A 21,130-nucleotide genomic window follows, 5' to 3' on the forward strand; every position below is an offset into this window, starting at 1 on the left:
GCATTACTGAAAGGATTCAAGCAATTTGCTTGAGATCCAAGTTCAAATACAAATGCAAGAAAGGAAAATAAGATGTATTTCTTTTGGGAAAGTTAACTTCTATTTCCCACTGCTCCACTACCCTTCAACTGTTCTATTTTAGTGGCAGCCACTGAGAACTGCTTACTGTAAGTCCATACACATGAAAAAAAAAACCAATCTGGGGTAATGTTTAGATGTCAAAATACAGCAAAGTACTTGGCAACAGTTATTGAAACTGTTTACATCTTATGCCTAAGGGGACTGATTATTCAAAAAGAAGAAGAAAAGCTGAAAAAATTCTACAGCACATCAAAGTCTCTTTTTTTTGCATTTCAAGTCCATGTTATCAGATCAACAACACAGCCTTCCTTCTGGGCTGACTAGCTAGAATAGGCCACTGAATTTTGAGCAGGACCCATTCCAAGGCTATTTATACATTGTCAAAACTAGAATGAGTCATTAGTATACATTTAATATTGATGGAAGTAGCAGGTGTTTCCCAGCATAAAAAGCTTATCTTGTATCACACCTACTGTGAGGTTTACTAAACGAATCTTAGTGGGATGGTCCTTCTTGAAGCCAGATGTTCTTAAGGTATGTATGCTCATTTCCCACCCAAGGAGAAAGCCAACGTGATGAGGAAAGCTAGTGATTTAAAGAATCCTCCCTTTAACCTTTCAAAAGGTGAGAAGAGCAGGCACAGCATAATCTGCCCTCACTCAAATTTCTCATGATGAATTCAAGGAGAATGACTGCCATTTATTCCAAAAATATAAGTTGAAAAGTTCATTGCAGCCCCTCTGTCTTGTCTTCCTATCTATATAATATAACCTGTTTTGACCCATTGCAACTCAGAGGCAAACTATGGAGTAAATCCCACTATCGGTTAGACTAGACCCACTAAGTCAATGGGATATTGCTAAGGTAGTGAATTAATTATTATAATCACATGTGCTTTTTTTTACCAAGGCTGATTTCTAGAAATGAATTTTAGCAAAATCCATTGAAGATGAGCTATTGGATAAACATGGAGGTGTAAATATAAGAATTACTTGAATAGCTCTTGTTTTCCTGAAAGTCTCAGGTCTAATCCAGTATGGGTCCTGTGGGGACAGCCCCCTCGGTAGTCCTGGGACTATTGAGGTGGCAGTCCACACAGCCCTCTCGGGTTTTCCGGGCTGAATCAGCCCAGAAAACCAAGGGGGCTATAACCCCTTCTACAAAAATCCTTTGAAAACCCTTAAAAATAAAATTACTCACCCGGCCACCATTAACATACTGTCAGAGTCCTCCTGGCACATAGAAATGACATGCCAGGTGAAGGTGGGAGGAGGAAAATCGTTCCTCATCCCCCCTTCTCTTGGCATGTCATTTCTATGCACCAGGAGGACTCCAGCAGCAGTTTGATGGCAGCCGGATGAATTTTTTTTTATTCTTAGCCTTTTCTGGGGGGTTTTATTTGGCATCTGGGTGCTCTGCCAGAAGGTCCAGCAGGGCATCTAGACACCACACCCCAAAGAAAGTGTGGGTTTTGGGGGAAGGTGTGCAGATTTTAACCAGCACACAATCAGGTTTTTAAAACCCTATTAGACATGGGTTAAAGGCCTGTGTGGAACCAGACTCAGTGATTCTACTTGAGGTGGAGTTTGCAATTAGATCTATTCCAGTTTGTGTTAAGTTTAATTGATAGCATGCAGATTTGTCTCAATTTTTAATTCAATCAGTTACAAATACTGGGTCCACTAATTATCTGTATTCTTAGCTGCAATCCATATTTTTTAAAAAATCCTTTTCCACAAGGCCTGTAGGAAAAAGCATTCACTGGTGCCAATGCAAAATTTAAAAAAGTGATTGCCCTATGGGACTACTTTTGTCCAAATTGCATGTGGCAAAAGATATGCTGTCTCGATTTGTGCACTGTCCTCGCAATTACAATTTTAGCCTCTGCACAGGTGCATACATATTGTTATTCGCTGGCAAGATGACTTTGAGTTATGATGAACGCAAAAAGCCCCAGTCATCAATTTGTAAACTCAAGGCTATGGATGTGACAGCCACTGAAAACCAGAACAACAAACAAAAAAAGAAATCAAGAAGAAAGACAGTAATGAAAGGACAATGGCATGCAGAAATACCTCCACTTTCCCAGAGCCGTCATCTATCATGTTGTGCTGGGCTGCCATCTGCGGACATTCGTGCAGTTTAGTAGCATCAAATTCAACCTGCTCAATCCGTGCCACTCTCTCTGTGACATACACCTTTCCGAAGCCATCACTTTGATCTTTGTCCTTCCAGTCTCTAAAGAACTGTTTGAAAATTGGTGTTTCACCTCCTTCTGGAAGCACTTGGATCTGAAACCAGAAAAATGGTTTAGCTGTACCACTCTAGTAATGTTATACATAATTTCCAAAAAATTGACACCATCTATATTCTTATAGGAACTGGAGTCAAGGTAACATCATAGCAACTGTGTATAGCCATCGCCTTTTTAGAAGTTACCTGGACTAAAGTGCAATTGTTTCCCATATAGGCATACCTGGGTGTTAGCAGGATAACTCATTTGCTGAATGAATTCCTCCGCTGATTTCATAGCTGCTTTCCTCTCAGCTGGATTAGCATTCTTACCTTGTTAAAATAAAATGGTAGTTAAGACCACAGTTACAAAATAGGATGAAAATTCATAGAAAATGTAAAATCCATAACTCAGATTCCACAATAAGAAGATACAATGTACCTTTATACTCAGGAAGTTATCTGGAAGTTGTAAAGTTGCCTCATTAGTGAAGTATGATGTTGTATAACTAAATGCACACTATCCATTGATGCATATGCACAACGTGTATTACACTACACATCAATGAATAATAGCACCATATACATAGCTGAATTTCTGCATCTGAAATATGAATATCTCCAATATTCATTGGTTCAAAACTTTGATCTGCAGATGTAAGGCAATTTATGCCCACATACATCACCAGAAGGATGCCAGTCCATCTATCTAATACATTTAGGGATCATTGTAGTATTTTGGATGCAGCTCAGTATTTAAACTAGCATATTATGAAGGTTTCCTGAAACAATTACAAAGTGGGCATTGATTAGAAGTGTTGAAATAGGCATTTTCATGGGGGTTGACAACAAATGGTGTTGCTTTTGACAGATAAATGAACCCTTGAATTAAAATGAACCATGAAATCATCTCCCACAATGTTTTCTTCTTTTAAAGTAATGTTGCTGAAGTTAAGCAAATCCTAACATAATGTGAGTCTTCAAATGGTCTCACATTCTAATCAGCAAGAGATTTATGTAATATGTGGTTTTTATAAAAGTTAGAGCAGTGGTTCTCAACCTGTGGGTCCCCAGATGTTTTGGCTTTCAACTCTCAGAAGTTCTAACAGCTGGTAAACTGGCTGGGTTTTTTGAGAGTTGTAGGCCAAAACATCTGAGGACCCACAGGTTGAGAACCACTGGGTTAGAGTAAAAGTGAGAGAAGGTGGAAAAGTTAATAGATGCAGGCAAGCAAGCTATATTTATAGGATTTCTTCTATAAGCTTTTACTTAAATATTGTAAGTACCCACAGGAAATACATTCTCAACTTTGCATGGATATGTGAAACCATGGATAACAGTGAACCCTATTATTTTAATGTGACAAACAATGGAGGCACTGACAAGATGATATAGCTTATACAGGAGACCCTAAGTCAGTGGTTCTCAACCTTGGGCCACCAGATGCTTATGCCTTCAACTCCCAGAAATCCTAACAGCTGGTAAACTGGCTGGAATTTCTGGGAGTTGTAGGCCAAAACACTTGGGTACCCACACATTGAGAACCACTGCCCTAAGTGAATAACTGAACAAGTGAGACTGAATATATTGATTCCACAGATACAGGGAGTTTTGCATTCTATTGCACTGTATATCAAATTGCATTATTAAAGTGAGAATGATACTTCATCCCAAAGCTGAACTTGGAGCTTGGTTCATATAGCTGTCCAGCCACAAGTCAACTGAATAGTTTAGTAAAGGTCAAAATTAGTTCCAGTATATAATTAAGATACAGATGAGGAATGTGATCATTGTGAAATGAGTGAAAAAAAGATTTTGTTAATGACCAGCTCAAGGTACAGGTTTGATGGCCTCACAATCCCCATCCTCCTTTGCTCAAGTTAATTCCACATATTGGACACCAATTATAGGACACCTTTGAGCACCTGCTGATGAAGTATTTTGCTACATACCTTTCCATACAAATATCTTCCGAGCTGAGCCATGATCTAGTATAAAACACTCTTCAGACAGAAGCATTGCCCTCGAAAAGGGATTTTCCTCTGCAACCACTGTAACTGTCATGGAGCCGCTTGCATCTGACACCTGACAATGCAAGATATCTATGTTTAGATTATCTTAAAATCCAGATCCATCATTTAAATTAGAAAAAAACACAACCTATCGTGGCTACTCCTATTTTATGTGTCTAAAATGAAGGTTAATTTCAGAAGCTGTTAGGAGGCAATGAACTTTGAAGGCCAAAGAGAGGTCTTTTGTTAAACTGAACATTTGGTGTCCCTAATGTTCTTAAGACTATACACTAAAGAAGAAATGACATCAAGGTTGTTGCTCTAGATGAGCTCCTCATATTAGCAATCTGAAAGCACTATACAGTTATTCTATCTTTTTCTCCTCAATGGATTCCCACATTATATATATATATATAAAAGAAATAGAATACATGGTATAAAGTGTTACAAAATGAGGATGTCATTATCAGGAATAAATCCAGATTATGAGATAGGATAGTGGTATGTTTAAAAATGTCTTGTGCAAAGAAACAGTGATGGAGATTTGGTCCCATCTCTGCTGAAGGAGTGCAATAAATGGGCCCCAATCTTTCATAAGGCTAGTAAGAGATTATCCTTAATCAACATAGTAAGTTCATCTATTTTGGCAAGTTCACTTATTTTATAAGCTAATTGTTTTAGGATGGAATCATTGAGTCTTACCAAATTTTGAGAATAGGTAATTACTACTGTTATCATGTAAAGCAATAACCTTCCCCATTTCCTACTGAGTTGTTTATCTAACATCCCAATCAGAAAGAGTTCAGGTTTCATTTCAAATTGGACTTTAGCTATTTCTTCTAAAATCATATGCATCTGTATTGACAAAGGTTTTCAAGGCCAGGCTCACTGGGTTGCTGTGAGTTTTTTGGGCTGTATGGCCATGTTCCAGCAGCAATTCTATCTTAACGAAACCTTAGAAGGTAATGCTGCCAAAACATGGCCATAGAGCCCGAAAAACTCACAGCAACCCGTATGAAATGTGCACACCTTTCTTCCACATTTCCAACAATTATTAAAACCATTTTCATACATTTTAGCAAACCTTTCAGATGCCATTTTTGAAGGGCACCATACCAATTCTAATAGCTAATACTATACCATCCCGCTTGAAGTATATGCAACCAACATTCTAATTGCTTTTTTGAGCTGAAAACATTAGTAATTTGGAGATGGGAGCAAAGTAAAACAATGGATAATTTAGAAGTTATTCATCACTAACTGCTGTCATATTCACCAGGATGTAATATAATAAACACGAACAGGAAGCTTTTCATTAACCCTGTAAAAGATGTTTTGCTGAATCAGACTTGGTTGGAAGTAAATATTACAGAAGGATATTCACAACCAGGAAGTGGATCACAGGAGAATATATGGCATTATATTTGCCACTATGTGGAAATTGGGTTTTCCTTCTGCTCCCATATCATTATGGGAAAGCAATGTATTACCAGTCCTAAATAGTGCTTTCAAGCTGCCTTGCATTGCAATAAACTTGATACTAATGTAACTTGATAAAATATTTTCCTTAGATTAAATTAGTAGAGGCAACCTCTCATTCCACTTTTTAACCTAAAGGGGGAGTTGTACGGTTATGCTGCACAATTATGCTGTTTTTCTCCGCAATGTAACCTTATGCTAGCCTGACTACCATACCAGGGCATGCAGTGCTGTTGTTTCTTGAGTTCATATTTGAATTATGAGAATCCTAACTGTTGGGATATCACGGACCAGGGTTCACATCTCTGCTAAGCTATAAAAATCCATGTCATTCTCTCTCAGTCTCAGAAAAAAGGCAAAGGCAAACCTTCTCTGAGCAAATCTTGTCAATGTAAAACCCTGTGATAGGTTTGCCTTAGCATCATCATAAATCCAAATTTATTTGCAGACGCATAACTAGAAGAAGCAGTAATTGTGCTTGAAATGTGTTTTTACTGTCTTAATCATGTTTTTCAAATACAGACAGTCCCTGAGTTACAAACATCTGACTTACAAATGACTCATAGTTAAGAACAGGGGTGAGACAATAAAAAGTGAGAGAAACCTACCCCTAGGAAGGGAAATTTACTTGTGGAAGAGTTATCATGGGGAAAAGGTGTCCTCATTGAAGCTTTATCAACAATTCTTGATTCCAAAACAAGCCAAAGTTTTCAAAATCCAATTATCACAGGGACAGAAAGACATTACACTTTAAAATGTACCTGTTCCAGCTTACAAGCAAATTCATCTTAACAACAAACCTACAGAACCTATCTTGTTCATAACTTAGGGATTACCTGTAAGGCGCACTTATATAATTCTTTTTTAACCTTTGTAAAATAAGACTTTAATTTAATCATGTTTTAAATTCCTGTAAGTTGCCTTGGGGGAGGAGAAATATAAATTCAAATAAACAAACTAATAAATCTTTTCAAACCCAATGGAAGCAGAACTTCCAAACAAGGAAAAGGTGCAGATCATATGAAGAACTGCTCTGTTGTGCTGCAATCTTATCAAAATCAGCCATCCTTGACTTCCCTTGTTCTTCTTCCACTCCAGGCAATCATCTATAACCTGGATAGTATCATTAATGTCCACGAGGCATTAAAAAAGGATTCTTATATTAATATATCCATGTTTCCTTAATAGCTCATCTGCAATGGATTTTGCTAAAATTCCATTCTAGAAACCAACCTTGGCAGAAAAGCACATATGACTATTAATGCAATAACTAAACAAATAGCCCAACAAATACAAGTGTCCTTACCAGCAGATGACCACAGCAGCATATCAAGTATGTTTCACATAAAACAGACCTTCAAGAAAGAGAACATTATCTACTCACCATGTAAAGCTTAGCAATTCTTCTGTTGGTGATATCAGCCGATTCATCATCGTTGTCATCACCCTCCTGAAGTTCTGGCTTGCGTCCTAGAACCTTCATGTGCAAAAGGTATGGCAAAAGTGGGAGTGGGGAAAGACAACAGTTACTGTACTTCAGGGGATTACATATGGCTAACCTAGCAGCATGGCAAGAAATATTGCATCTGCTTTTGAAAACAGCACCATTTAGGGCCAGGTTTGTCATAAAGCATTGGTGATTTCCACATTGTTGGAATGATGGATCTGAATTTTACTCTGATCTTGAAAAGAGCAATCCAAAATGCTGGAGTTGTTTTTTGATAGCTGAATTAATGCCGGGTAAAATCCCAGGGCAAAATCATTGTCCCCGCTAGCATAGAATCCACCCCAACAGGGCCACATAAAATAAAATATGCCAATGTCTTTTTCTTTAGTAACAAGAAACTATTTGGTGAGTGAGAAATGGTGTGGAATCACAGTGTTGAAGATGGGGAGAGTTTCACCATTTACCTGCGGTGTTTCCTCACTAGTGAAAAGCTGTTACTAGCTACAAAGAGAAGGAAAGTCAGAAACCAAAAATACAAGCATCTGTACTTTCTCCTGCTTCCGCTAATCCATTTCAAAATGTATAAGGTCTATGGAAAGTGGTCTGGATGCAAGAATAAGAATATTTGCTCTTCCGTGCTATGAGCCTAGTTTAAAACCACTAACTCCACTGCCACTTCTCGAGCCTAGGCTTGCTTGTGTGCAAAGGGAAAAATCAGGAAAATGCAGCTGTATGTTTGGTGCCTGCAGGTGAGGCAGGATATATGTGTGATCTGGGTGTTCGATGTGGGTGTTCCCATCTCTCCAGCATTGTGAATTCAATACCTCTTTCTGCGAGAAAGCAAAATTTGGGCATCACTGCTGATACAGTCTGATTGAAAGGCTAGGGAATAGTTTCCAAAACATTGTAACCTTGTTTATCATTCTTACATTTTTTTAAAAAAAAAAACTGGTTTGTCTTCTGAGCCATGTACTGAATACTGCAGCTACTGTGCTGGCATAGGCATGAGGCATCTTCTGTCCTAATTTAATGTGAGCATAGGATTACTCTGCCAAAAGCAACATATTTCCAATTGCACTGGGCCCTTGGTATTGGCTGGGGTTTGATTCAAGGACCACTGTTGATACCACAATCAATGGATGCTCAAGTCACATTATAAACACTGGTGAGGTACAATGGTTTCTCCTATACAGAATGGCAAAGTCAAGGCTTGCTTTTTGGGCTTTTGTTTTAATATATTCGAGATGTGGATGGTGTAATCCATGGGTACAGATCTATGAATTTGAAGGGATGTCTGTACAGTACTTTAAAAACACCTCAACATGTTGAGGAAAGAGGGGGAGAAATCTAATGAATAATATAACAAACTGAGATTATGATAGGCAAAGAAGCCAATTCAGATGTTCTCCCATGTGGCCAACTTAGGAGAAGACCAAATGACATCATTGTGTAACAGAACTGATTTTTTTGCACAACAGAACTGAAAAAGTAAATTACTCATACAATGAGTATCAAAACTTTTTAATGGCCCAAACCGCAAAATGATCTCTTGAGCCATGACCTTTGAAAAGACCCCATATTGGCTTCATGAGCTGACAAACTCTTTATAACTCCTTGCTTATTAACCTTATATTTGGACACAGGCCAAGGATGACTTAAATGACCTGAATCCCATTCCATTAGGTCACTCTAACTAGCACTTGCAGTCTGGACAAAACTTATTGGGCAACTGTTAGATACAAGAACTAGGAGCATAGAAGCACTAGGATGGAAAGCAAAATACAAGCACTAGGAGAGAAAACTAGTCTAAAATCAAAGGATCAAACCAAGCAAGGTGAACACCTCGCCATTAAATAACATCTGGGCAGTATCAGGGATAGATAGATCAGTCTTATGGCAATATAAATTGTTTAATTTCCACACTAACTGAAATTTCTTTTTACAAAATATGCTTTCCTAAACATGTTAAAATTTGCATTTTTGGACTGCTTTTGATTGCAACAGTTTTTTAAAAATGTGAGATCCAAACAAAACTTGTGCTCTGATCATTAGGTTTTTTCAATGCAATTCATTTTGGAATTCACAAGTTTCAATTCTTCAAGCACCCCTGTTAGATATATCAAGGTGGGAAACCTTGGACTGGGATCTAAGGAGGGCTGGAACTGGCTACACACAGAACCAAATCCTCCACAACTCCATCCCAATATCACCTTAACTGTTCGTGCCCCCTTCCTCAACTTTGGCTATTGTTTGGTGGTTTCTTAACATTTGTGCAAAGCTTTCCCCATTCTAAAAGGCTGGAGTGCAGCTCTTAAATATTAATTTCTACCACTAGGCTTTTGGCAGCTATTTTTGGGCCCATCTTTTATCATTGACTGTGGGCTCAACTGGAATTTGCCTTCCCCAGAACTTGTCTGAAATTGCATTTGACCCTTGCACTGAAAGAGTTTACCATCCAATTCAAAACCTGATCATACTAGTTCACAGATGTAGCCTTAACCATCTGCCAATTGGCCTTTGCTACTCTCAATATACAGCCTAGTAAGGAGTAAATTAAACATCTCAGTACCCCAATTGCAATGGGATTTACTTCCAAATAAATACACTTCAACTACATAATAATTTATCAGTACCCAAGCAAAAGTTAGATCCTACTTTTGCTTGCTCATGAAACTTAGGAAATAGGACTCCCAACAAATAAATGGAAAACTGAAACTCTAGAATTCCTTATCACTGACTATGCAGGCTAAGGATGCTGGAACCTGTAGTCCAAATGTGTGTGATTCCTGCCCCTTCTCTGGGCATTTTCCCTTGAAGTGTTTACTGTCTTCACTCCTGTGATTCTTTTATTTCATTTTGCTGCAGAAGTAAATAAGAAAGAGGGGGCTTACCACCCACCCATGTACTTAAAATAAATAGTATATGTGGTGTGTTTTCTACACTGCCTGGTTGCATGTAAGATTTTGGTCTCATTTCCCCATTCTTTCCCTGGTTTCATTTTTCTTTCCCTTTTTGTGTTTAAAACAAGTTGTTGTTGGGGCTTTTCTCTTGCTGCATGCTTTCAAAATATCTCAAAAATTTTAAAAACAGGATAAACACAGAAAAATAGTCTAGATAAGGCTACTTAAACTATGGCTCCCCTTCACTCAACATTGGCATCCTAAAAAAATTGGCAACAGTAAAAGTTTTCTGAATGCCACCCATTTACAAAAGTGGACTCAACATGTTTCAGCTGTCTTCCACAAAAGGAAAAATCAGCTTTTTAAAGCAAGGCTTGCAAATTTATCATCAGTAATGTTTTGATTTTTATACCTGTTTTATATACCTATATACCTGCATTCATATAAAAAATTCTCAGTTGGAAATGGGTCGTGAGTGGAAGAAGTTTAAGAAGCTATGATCTATTTACCTTAAAAGTACCAGATCCCACCTCATCTTGGGAACTAAGTAGGGTCAACCTTGATTAATATTTGGATGGGAGATTGCAAACAAATATGAGGTGAGGTAGGCTTTGTTTCAGAGGAAGGAACTGGCAAATCCAAATCTCAATATGTCTTGCCTAAATTAATCCTATAAAATTCATAGGGTCATCATAACAGGCATCTTGAAGGCACACAGAAAATGAAAACAGGTTATTTCTGTAAACCTCGAGTAGTTGCATTAGAACACCTATCAAAACATTTTGGGTAGTTCAATTCATATAAACATATTAACAGCAATCTTATGATTATGATAGCATGGCAGACACATTCACTAAAGTATCTGCACAGATAAATTTGATCTCCAGATAGTTTGCATAAGAAAACCCCATGAACAGAATAAGATGATCATCAAATAAAAATTTGGCTGCCTCATGTCAGCCAGCAGGGATTAATGAAATTAAATCCACTTTGCATCTATCAGGAAGGGTGGCTTATTTTGGTTTAATATCTAACTAGGAAAATGTTTAAATAAGATAAGTGTAATGCAATATCACCAATTCAGAGCAGATATTTATAAAGCATGGGGTCCCATATTGACAATGTAAATATTTGAGAAGGAACAAACCAGCAAGACATGTAGCGTGAAGATAATGAAAGAAAACACCTTAAATACATTCAAATAACCAGCTACCTGAGAAGATTTATACCTCGGGAAGATAAATGTATTATATATCTATAAATAGTCATCGTTGCAAATATAAATTTGTTTTTCAGCAGAAACAGTGGCAATACTTCCTTGTGTATGTACAGCTTTTGTAACCTACCCAAATGTGAGGTGCCAAGTGTATATTCTTGTTCTATACCTCATCTCAGCTTAGCAGGAACCATCTCAAATAACCTTTTGTTGTCCCACATTTTTACTTCCCACAACTTACTTTTTTTCCTTTGTCATCAGCTTATTTAAGTTTCTGAAAACCAAATCCAAAGTGCAGAATCAATTAACTCTACAGGGGGAAAAGGAGAGGAGTGGAACTTGCAGTAGGCTCAGGCAAAAGCAAACTTCTGCAGTCTCTTCTACCTGGTGTGTTCTTTTTCAGGCCCCTTCTACAAGTACACAACTGAATAAAATCCTACATTATTTGCTTTGAACTGGAATATATGGCAGTGTGGACTCAGATGACCCAGTTCAAAGCAGATATTGTGGGTTTTCTTCTGAGTTATATGGTGTTTAGAAGAGCCCCCAATATTAAAATTTTGCCATCTTCATCACTCTTATGACGCTTGGTCATATGTATCCCAGTCTGCATCTGTGAAATGTTGCAAGGTATGTTCTCACATTTGATATCAACTTTACATCAATTGCACTGATGGTTGGGGTCTTCCTAGTTTGAAATGCTGATGTTGATCTTTAAAGCACTGATGCTTGTCAGAGTTGTTGTAAATCCTTCTTTCAAATGTATACCTGCAGTGGTGGTATCGCTTTTATAGCAAGGACTAAATTTAATTTCACAGAAATTCCCAGGCACTAGATTTGAGTGGTGGCTGAAGTCTAAAGCAAAATGAGTTGTCAGTAATAAGTCACAATAAGAGTATTTCTCATTTTTTTTAAGATGGGGAAAATGCCCATGAAAAAATGGAGAAACAACAAAACGCTGCTATTGGGGAAGCGTGCATGGGTTCCTTGGGAGACTCCATCAGGCAGCTTTTTTTCTGAGAACTACCTATTTCTATCTCTGATGTTGACATGAGCTTTGGAAAACATGCTTGCATACCCACCAGTAAGATCATAAACCCTGTATTAGCCTTTAAGATGTCACAGGACTGTTATTTCTGAGGATTTTTTTGCACTTTATATTTTGTTACACAACCTGCCTTATGGGAGTACTGTTCTAAAAGGCAGTCTAACAAAACTGAAATAGATACATAAGGAATCCAGTCCAAGCTCTCCTATTTTGTCATGATTTCTAAATGTTTTTCTTGATTTTCAATGGTATACAGTTATTGTCCAAAATATCAACCTACATTTGCAAGATAGTCAGGCCATAAAACTAAATACCAAAATTGTGCCTGTTAGAGCAGACCAAAAACCAACATCAGTCCTCTTGGCTAGTGCAACTGACAAAATGCATCAGGAGTTGTGGACTTCCAATTCTATACCCAAATCTCCTAAAAGAACTAGATCCAAAAACAGTGGCACAACAAATACAGGATATAGAAGCTCAGAAAGACATTGCCACCCTTAGTAAAGCTGGCTCACTGAAATGGTTAAGTTGCTTTAAACATACTTTTCAAACAGCCGAATACCTAAAGAGAGATATGCCTAAACATCTAAGGAGGGTTTAACCAAATTCCATATAATGAATGTTTCTGTATCTGTGGGGCAACAGAGGTAGAGGATATTACACATGTACTGTTTAGTTGTATTTTGTACAACAAAGACAGAAATCAATACCTCGGACCATTCATTATACAGAAGACTCACTGGGATCCCCATATCAAAACTACATTCTTAATGGCTGGCCAGAATGCTAAGATAACACACCAAACAGCCCCTTTCCTTCATAAAGCAATGCAGCTGAGAACTGCGTTTGTTGTTGTTCATTCGTTCAGTCGCCTCCGACTCTTCGTGACCTCATGGACCAGCCCACGCCAGAGCTCCCTGTTGGCCGTCACCACCCCCAGCTCCTTCAAGGTCAGTCCAGTCACTTCAAGGATGCCATCCATCCATCTTGCCCTTGGTCGGCAAAATGAGAACTGCGTATCTGGAGGTAAACTGTAGGGGTGATGCAGATATCTGAAGTGGCTTGGGATTGTGCAATAGCTGGTCTATTTTAACTTTTGTTTTAACCTTCGTTTTTAATTTTTGTGGTTTGAAATTTTACCTTGGCATTTTAATGATGATATTTTTAATTATCTTTTAACTTAATCAAGTTTGAATGTATGTTAGTTCACTATTATGGGAGTCTTAGGATAGTGATTATTGTTTCATTGTATATGTTTCTGTTTTGGTTTTTAATGTTGATACGGTCAGTGGACTAATCAATAAACTTTGCTTTGCTACAAGATAGTCAGGCCAGCTGCACATAGCGACTTCAACATGTAAGAGCTATATGAAAGACTTCCAGCTTGTGGTTAAGTGATCATGCACAACATTTCGGCCTCCATACAGCTGTCCGGCATGGTGCTTTTTTTTTTTTCTGTGACAAGCAGAACTATTGCCATGAATTCTGCAAACTTCATATGAAGAATCTTTCACTCGATTTGTCATATTTCCAAGCCATAAGCATATTAGAATCGGTGACAAAACATATTATTACATATGCCAGCAATTTGTATAAAAATCTTGCTGGGAAAAATGGCCATTTGAAATGCAAGCCACATCTCCCGTTTGACTTCATAAGTCAAGTCAAACAAAAGTAATCCAACAATTATTCCTGCTCCTCTAAAAGGAGGGACATTATTGGCTAGGATGTCAACTGAAGGTTAACACAAAACTTGCCAGCAACAGTACAATATCTTTATAACCTTGCTCTCAGCAATACTAGCTCCATAAAGGAAATTTGTTTTTATTATGGTGGTCAAAACCATCCTGGGGCCTCATCCAGAATTTTCCACTCCATATTGGAGCTGAGATAAAGCATCAGTGTAGCTGTGCCTATTGTTTAGGACAGTGGTTCTCAACCTGTGGGTCCCCAGATGTTTTGGCCTTCAACTCTCAGAAATCCTAATAGCTGGTAAACTGGCTGGGATTTCTGGGAGTTGTAGGCCAAAAAACCTAGGGGCCCACAGCTAGAGAACCACTAGTCTAGGAGTTAGCCTGAACGTAACTTTTAGTATTTCGCTCAACTTTTGGTAAAGGAAGGATTAGTCAAGGCTCTTTGATGCTCCCTGGAAGAAAGCTCAGGGAGGCATGAGGTCAAGACTTCTGCCTCAAGCCCTGGCCTTTGCAGTCCATTCTTTTTGAGAAAACCAAATTCCTTAAGTTTTACTGCTCGTTCTCAGGACTTTGCGATTTTGCTAATCATGGCTCTGCACTTTGTTCCCCCTTTTTGTTGCTAAATTAGGAACCTTGCTCAATCTATTTTGAGGTATATCGGCCTCTTTTTTCTAAATCCAAGTTTCCAGCTCTAAGGACCTTGCTAATCTGTCCTTCAATTTTGAGATCTTTGTGAGAAAGAAGAACATAAAAAGAGTCCTGTTGGTTCAGGTCAAAGGTAAATATAGTCCTAAATTCAGTTCACACAGCAGCCAAACATTTGCTCTTTGGAAGCCCACAAGCAAAGCATGAGTGTAGCAGTGAATCCACAAGCACAGCCTGGGATTCAGAAACCTCACAGTTTCTGTGTCTACACTAAGTGCATAAAGGTAAAGGTTTTCCCTTGGCATTAAGTCTAGTTGAGTCCAACTCTGGGGAGTGGCGCTCATCTCTATTTCTAAGCCGAAGAGCTGGCATTGTCCGCAAATGCCTCCTAGGTCATGTGGCCAGCATGACTGTATGGAGCACCATTTCCTTCCCACCGAAGCAGTACCTATTGATCTACTCACATTAGCATGTTTTCAAACTTCTAGGTTGGCAGAAGCTGGGACTAACAATGGGAGCTAACCCTGCCCTCGAATTCAAACTGCCAACCTTCTGGTCAGCAACTTCTGCAGCTTAGTGGTTTAACCCACTGCGCCACCTTGGCCCCACACTAACAAGTCATATCTAACATATCTAACAAGTTATTTTTTCTCCAATTATTGTATCTTACTCATTTAGGCCTGAATCTTATTGTTTACAATAACTAGAACAGCCTCATTAAACCAAATGTTAAATAGTGAGTCAATATGTAAATCCCATTAATTCAACGTGTTTATCTGGTAGGGCTAGAACAATAGAATTGCGGCATTGGTTATTTGTTTAATAATTACAATCATGGTAATATTTATTTCTTAACTGCATCTCCCTATGAATCAATGGAGTCACTAATATAATGCCATTTACCAAATTCTGCCACAGTATTATGCTATTCAGTACTTGGAGAGCCCATTGATTCACCTCTCTAGTTGAGGCTTGCGGTTGGATTTAAGCCATAGGGAACAAAAAAACCCCTTTTTCTTTTGTTGATTTCAGTTTGCTTTCAGAATCTCTGTATTAAATGCAGTAAATAAATCACAGCAATATGTACTTTCATTGTCATGAGCAAGCAACGTAAACAAAAACCCTGGAATAATTTGTGCTTTGACAATAAGATATTTGCTAGTCCTCCAGCCATGCCAGACAACCATCTGCTCAGACTAATATTGTGAACACAAGACAATAGGCCTCACATGTGAATTTGAATATTGACTCAGCATTAGTAAGAGCTGACATTTGGTTCATTGGAAATATCTGCACAAAACAGTTGTTTGTACTAAGAAAGCTGAACATTTCATAGCCAGACTAAGGGATGTGAATACCTGAATACAGTCAATCCTTTGTATCCACAGATTCAGCCCCATACACAGCCTGAAAAATATCACAGAAAAAAAAATCCAAAATGCAAAGCTTGATGTTGCCATTTTATATAAGGGACACCAGTTTACTATGCCACTGTATGTAATGGGACTTGAAAATTAATGGATTTTGGAATCCACAGGCAGTCCTAGAGTAAACCACAGCAGATACCAAGGGCTTCTATACTATTTGAACATTAAGATACCTGCTTTGGCTAGAAATGCCCTTGCCTAGTTTAGGGGAGTAAAAAATTGTGTCCATACTAAGAGCTTCAAAGGGTCGCTTTTGGATTCTATCCAACTGAATGATACTGTGAATTATATTTTACAAAAACAACTTTTCCAAGCTCTGTTCATACAAGACATATGGCTATGGTGATATGTGGGTGATCCACTTTATGCCCTATTTAGTGTTTTGCAATTCCCATTGATTTTTTAAAAGAGTCTCATTTGGGGGAGAAAAATTGGGATATAAATAAACATAATAAACATAATAGTAGTAGTAGTAGTAGTAATTTAATAAATTAATATCTCATTGGAGCAAAGCATTGGAGATGATCCCTTCATCGTAAGAGGATGGCTCTTCTCCTAACTAAATTCAGACATATTTGACTTTCACCACCTTCAATATCTAGTAGTGATGGGAGCTATAGTTCAACACAATTGGAGAGCAACAGATTGTAGGAGACTGCTTACGTTTAATGAATTTTGGCATCTAGCAGCAAGTAATTATACACCTTTTGTTTTGTTACTGCAATAATTGCAGGGTTAGACTCAGTTCCTGGAGAGATAAATTGCTCTTCCTTCCACAGTAAAACAGACAAGCATGCTTGTCCTACTGGGCTTCATTTCCATGAGCATAAAATACAGCAAACCACAATTTCTACTTCACTCTCCTCATCTAAATTACAATACCTTAATAACAGTCTAGCATGTAAAAACGCAAATAATGTTTTGATAATTATAAGGTAGAGATGTAAAAGCAATGTCTAACTCTCAACTGCTCTTCTAAGATGTTCAGCAGAAGAACACAAAGCGCAGAAAAGTAGGTTTCATGTGATGATTTTGTATACTATAATTTTGCTTCTGAGCATTGCCTCCCATCCTCAAAAATATTAATTCTTGTAGAAAAATGTTTAAATGCCTATTAAGAGGATGTCTTAAAGGCCTTAAAGAGTATTTCCAACCATTAATTTTAGAGTTTTTTTCTTGGAAGTACAAGATATTAATTTTTTACTTTAGGAAAAAACTCTCAAATTAACGGTTTGGTTCTAGAACTGCCTGAATTTTGATGTCATATTCTATACAATGATATAGTAAACTGGTGTTTCTTTTATAAAATAGCACAATCTGGGCTTGCATTTTCGATTTTTTTTTTTGGATGCCGTAACTTTCAGTTATCAGAAAACACATTTCCAAGGGGATTGGAAGAGTTTGCCCAGCTCATATTTTCTTCTATTCAATAATATACTTTGGTTTTTTAACAGGTTGGATTTTAGGACCTCATCACATGATGGAAATTCAGCGTCCTAGAATGCTTTTGCCCCAGTTGTCCCCTGGAACCCAACACCACCCATCACATGATATAGCCTCTCTTCCAATGGGGTTCCATGGGTCAACTGGAGTGTCCATGTCACAGGCCACTGTGCTGTCAACATGGGAGCTTCCTCATGTTCCATTTGGAGCAACAGGGGGAAAGCCACATAGCAATGTTTCCCCATGTGTGATAAGGAAGTGTCAGCTATGGGCGAGGCATTGTGCCAGGATTGCCCTGCTGCCCCCCGATTTGCCACTGAGGCTGGCAAATCAGAATGATGAACCTCATCAATACGATGAGGTCCTTAGAGTTAGTTATACAGAGTGGATCCACTGCACACCAATTTCAATAAGCCTACTCTAATAATGTTAACTAAGTCTCCATCTAACTAAATATTAATTTCATGTTTATGGCATAAAAATTCTTTACTGGCATCCATAATGCTATAAAAGCAAAAAAACCTGGGAGTAATTCCCACAATTGTGCAGTTCTTTTCAGCAAAAACAGAAGTTGACAGCTGAAACTGAGACATAACCACATTGATGTGTACACTCATTATCTTTAAACTACAATAAAGTTACTGAGAATTGCAGGAGCATGGAAATCAAATTCTATTCTCAATCTCACAATGGTTAGAACCCTGGAAGCCATGTCATGAACAAACAGTCTCTTTGTTGTATTCCAGGGGGAAAAATCAAAACACACAAGATGCAAATGATCCATGTCTATGTGCACAGTAAGCAGTTTACACAGAGTCTGCCTACTGGTATATCTAGCTAAGTATTGTCCACACTGACCTTCAAATGGTTGCCTGATATTTCAAATGAGGTATTTTCTCAACATAGCTGGAAATGCCAGAGAAAGAACTTTGAAAAGCTTGTGCTCTGACAGTACACTATGTAGTCAGAATCAATTGTATCATTTTTGGTTGTTTAGATACATAGAAGCAACTGGAATGAAGAAGTCATGGCGGGAAAAGGAATTCACCAATGTTAATCGCTTTTAAAAAATATTAATCTGCTATCTCATTTTGGTTGTGGATCTTTGTTTCATAAAGGTTTGGGGTTTTTTGTTTTTGTTTTCCTAAACACATAGACCTAAATATAATTGTAACCAGATTGAACTCATTGAATTATGATATTTGGATAACTTTTGACTTGCCATGTCATAACAGATTCGAAGTTTCTACTTTAGTTTGGGTTGGCTGTTGGAGTCAGATGAGTCAGAACTGGGGAGAAGATAGCTACAAATGTCTATTAAACCACAAATCACCACATGTACTGAGGGTTTTTCCTTGTTTGCCCACTTTTATATTTCCAAATGGAATGTGAAATGCTTTAGTACTATCTAAGTGCAGTATGTTTGTCTCCAACTAAAGAAACACACACATTACTGGATTGTGGCCCAGTGGCTTTTTCTGGTTCAAACCATCACAGTAATGTTTTATTGGTTTTGTTTTTGGGAATCTTTCAAATTGCTTTTAAAAAGGCAATAAACAAAAGAACACAATAGAAATGAGAATGACATGGATAGGAAAATGTTTTCTATAGATTATCTCAATCAAGCTGAAAAAGACTCAAACTAAAGACTCAAACAAAAGTCCTTATTCCCATTGTGCAAGCCACCACCAAGAGAATCAAAATTTGAAGGTGTGACCCATTGTACTCAGATAATCATGCCAAGAATAGTAAAAGTAGAAATGGCTTGCAATTTCTACTCTATTGTTTTCTTCCTCTTGATCTGTGATTTCACCTCCATGCCTGTGGAGCATAGGGGGTAAGAATCGGGGTTTTGAAGGAAGAAAATGACCCAAGTCTAGAGAACTCGTGAAATTATCTTGCAAATACTTACGGCCCATACACTATTATAGTATTATGTGGAATCCTGGGGTTTGTAGTTTGTAGTTTAGTGAGGTCCAATCCCCTGTCTCAGAATTCTGAATGCTCCCAAACTATAAATCCCAGGATTCCATGACATGTTGCCGTGGCAGGTGAAGTGCAATTAGACCACGATTAACATGGTATGGCTCTTCTTCATTACCAAAGGAAATTAAAGACTCTCTGATGTCACATCTAGTAAAAATGAAAACAGAAAAGACACACTGAGACTTAGTCATCAATGTTAATCACTTTTTAAAAATATTAATAGGACTGGGTTTTAAATATTTATAACAACCAGCCAAATTCAGAATCTTTCATGTCGCTACACAATTCTAGAGAACTGATGCTGCACGTCCCTATTTTCTTCTCTCCCACTAAACAAGAGAGTGACTTCAGAAACTGCAAGTCGCTTCTGGTGTGAGAGTCAGGAGTGACTTGAGAAACTGCAAGTCATTTCTGGTGTGAGAGAATTGGCCGTCTGCAAGGATGCTTGATGTTTTACTATCTTGCGAAAGGTTTCTCTCTTGTCCCTGTATGGGGAGCTAGAGCTGATAGACGGGTGCTCACCCTGCACCCTGAATTTGAACCACCAACCTGTCGGTCAGCAAGTTCAGCCGGCACAGGGGTTTAACCCATTGTGTCACTGAAGGCTCCAACAACAACTGAGATAAGATCAGTTTCCTTTTTTGATAGAAAAAGTTAAATCCTTGATTCCCGTTATAAGGCTCATAAATCAAGATCCAGAGTCTATGACACTACAATGACTCTGTAAAACATAGATAGACAGATGGATGAATGGAAAGGTAGATACACATACTGAATACATGTAATTCTGTAGAAATTCCAGCTGCTGCTAATGCATGTCTGCATTCTACGGAGTCAGTTAACAAGCCTATATATAATAGCTTGAGCATGTAGCCCAATCATTTCTCCTTTCTTATAATAAATCCACACTTAAACTACTAAGCATATACATATTTACCAAATATGGTAAAGAGCTTTGGGACAAGCTAAGACCCTAAGCTTGTTTTGAACCTTGATTTAAGGTTCTAGTTTGTTCTTCTGACTAGATTCTGCTGGTATGGCAGTAATGGAAACTACTGTTAATTTTAGACCTAATCGTTTGATCATTTGTTATGTCAAAGAGAAATATGAAAAGACTGTGTGCAGGAACAGCAGGTTCATTTGTCCCTCTATTAAATGGAAATGTGGACTATGCAGAAATGAGGAAAAATTGACAGAAGCTCCTTCATATACAAGCATATCCCAATCAGAATAGACACATTGGTGAGCCATTTTCATTTTTGTGTACTCAGACTTCACTAACTAAGGCAAAAATTTGTCTAGGAAATGTAATCACATATAAGACAAGGTCAAAGTACTTACTGTTTCAGTTTAAGACACATCTTGCCTGAAAAGAAAATTTGACCCAGGGTGGAAGGACACGCTGATATCTACAAACAGGGACTCAGTTTGCACACCTTTAGAGCCATCACGGTTTCATGAACCATCATGAACCTTTCTTCTAAGGTCTCCAGAACAAAACGTCAAAGAATGTGCAGTCC

At 38.0% G+C, this 21,130-nt stretch overlaps 1 protein-coding gene across 1 annotated transcript in view; it reads right to left on the reverse strand.

The window, feature by feature from the left end:
- Nucleotides 1-21,130, reverse strand: part of SCIN (scinderin) — a 74,527-nt gene that overhangs the window by 20,273 nt on the left and 33,124 nt on the right. The window contains exons 5-8 of the mRNA XM_060782172.2: nucleotides 7,189-7,281; nucleotides 4,266-4,398; nucleotides 2,558-2,646; nucleotides 2,157-2,372 (exon numbers count right to left, since the gene is read on the reverse strand). Coding sequence (XP_060638155.2) covers nucleotides 2,157-2,372; nucleotides 2,558-2,646; nucleotides 4,266-4,398; nucleotides 7,189-7,281 — 531 coding nt within the window. The remainder of the gene's footprint in view (nucleotides 1-2,156; nucleotides 2,373-2,557; nucleotides 2,647-4,265; nucleotides 4,399-7,188; nucleotides 7,282-21,130) is intronic.

This window comes from Anolis sagrei, chromosome 6 (assembly GCF_037176765.1).
Source record: "Anolis sagrei isolate rAnoSag1 chromosome 6, rAnoSag1.mat, whole genome shotgun sequence".
Taxonomy (NCBI): Eukaryota; Metazoa; Chordata; class Lepidosauria; order Squamata; family Dactyloidae; genus Anolis; species Anolis sagrei.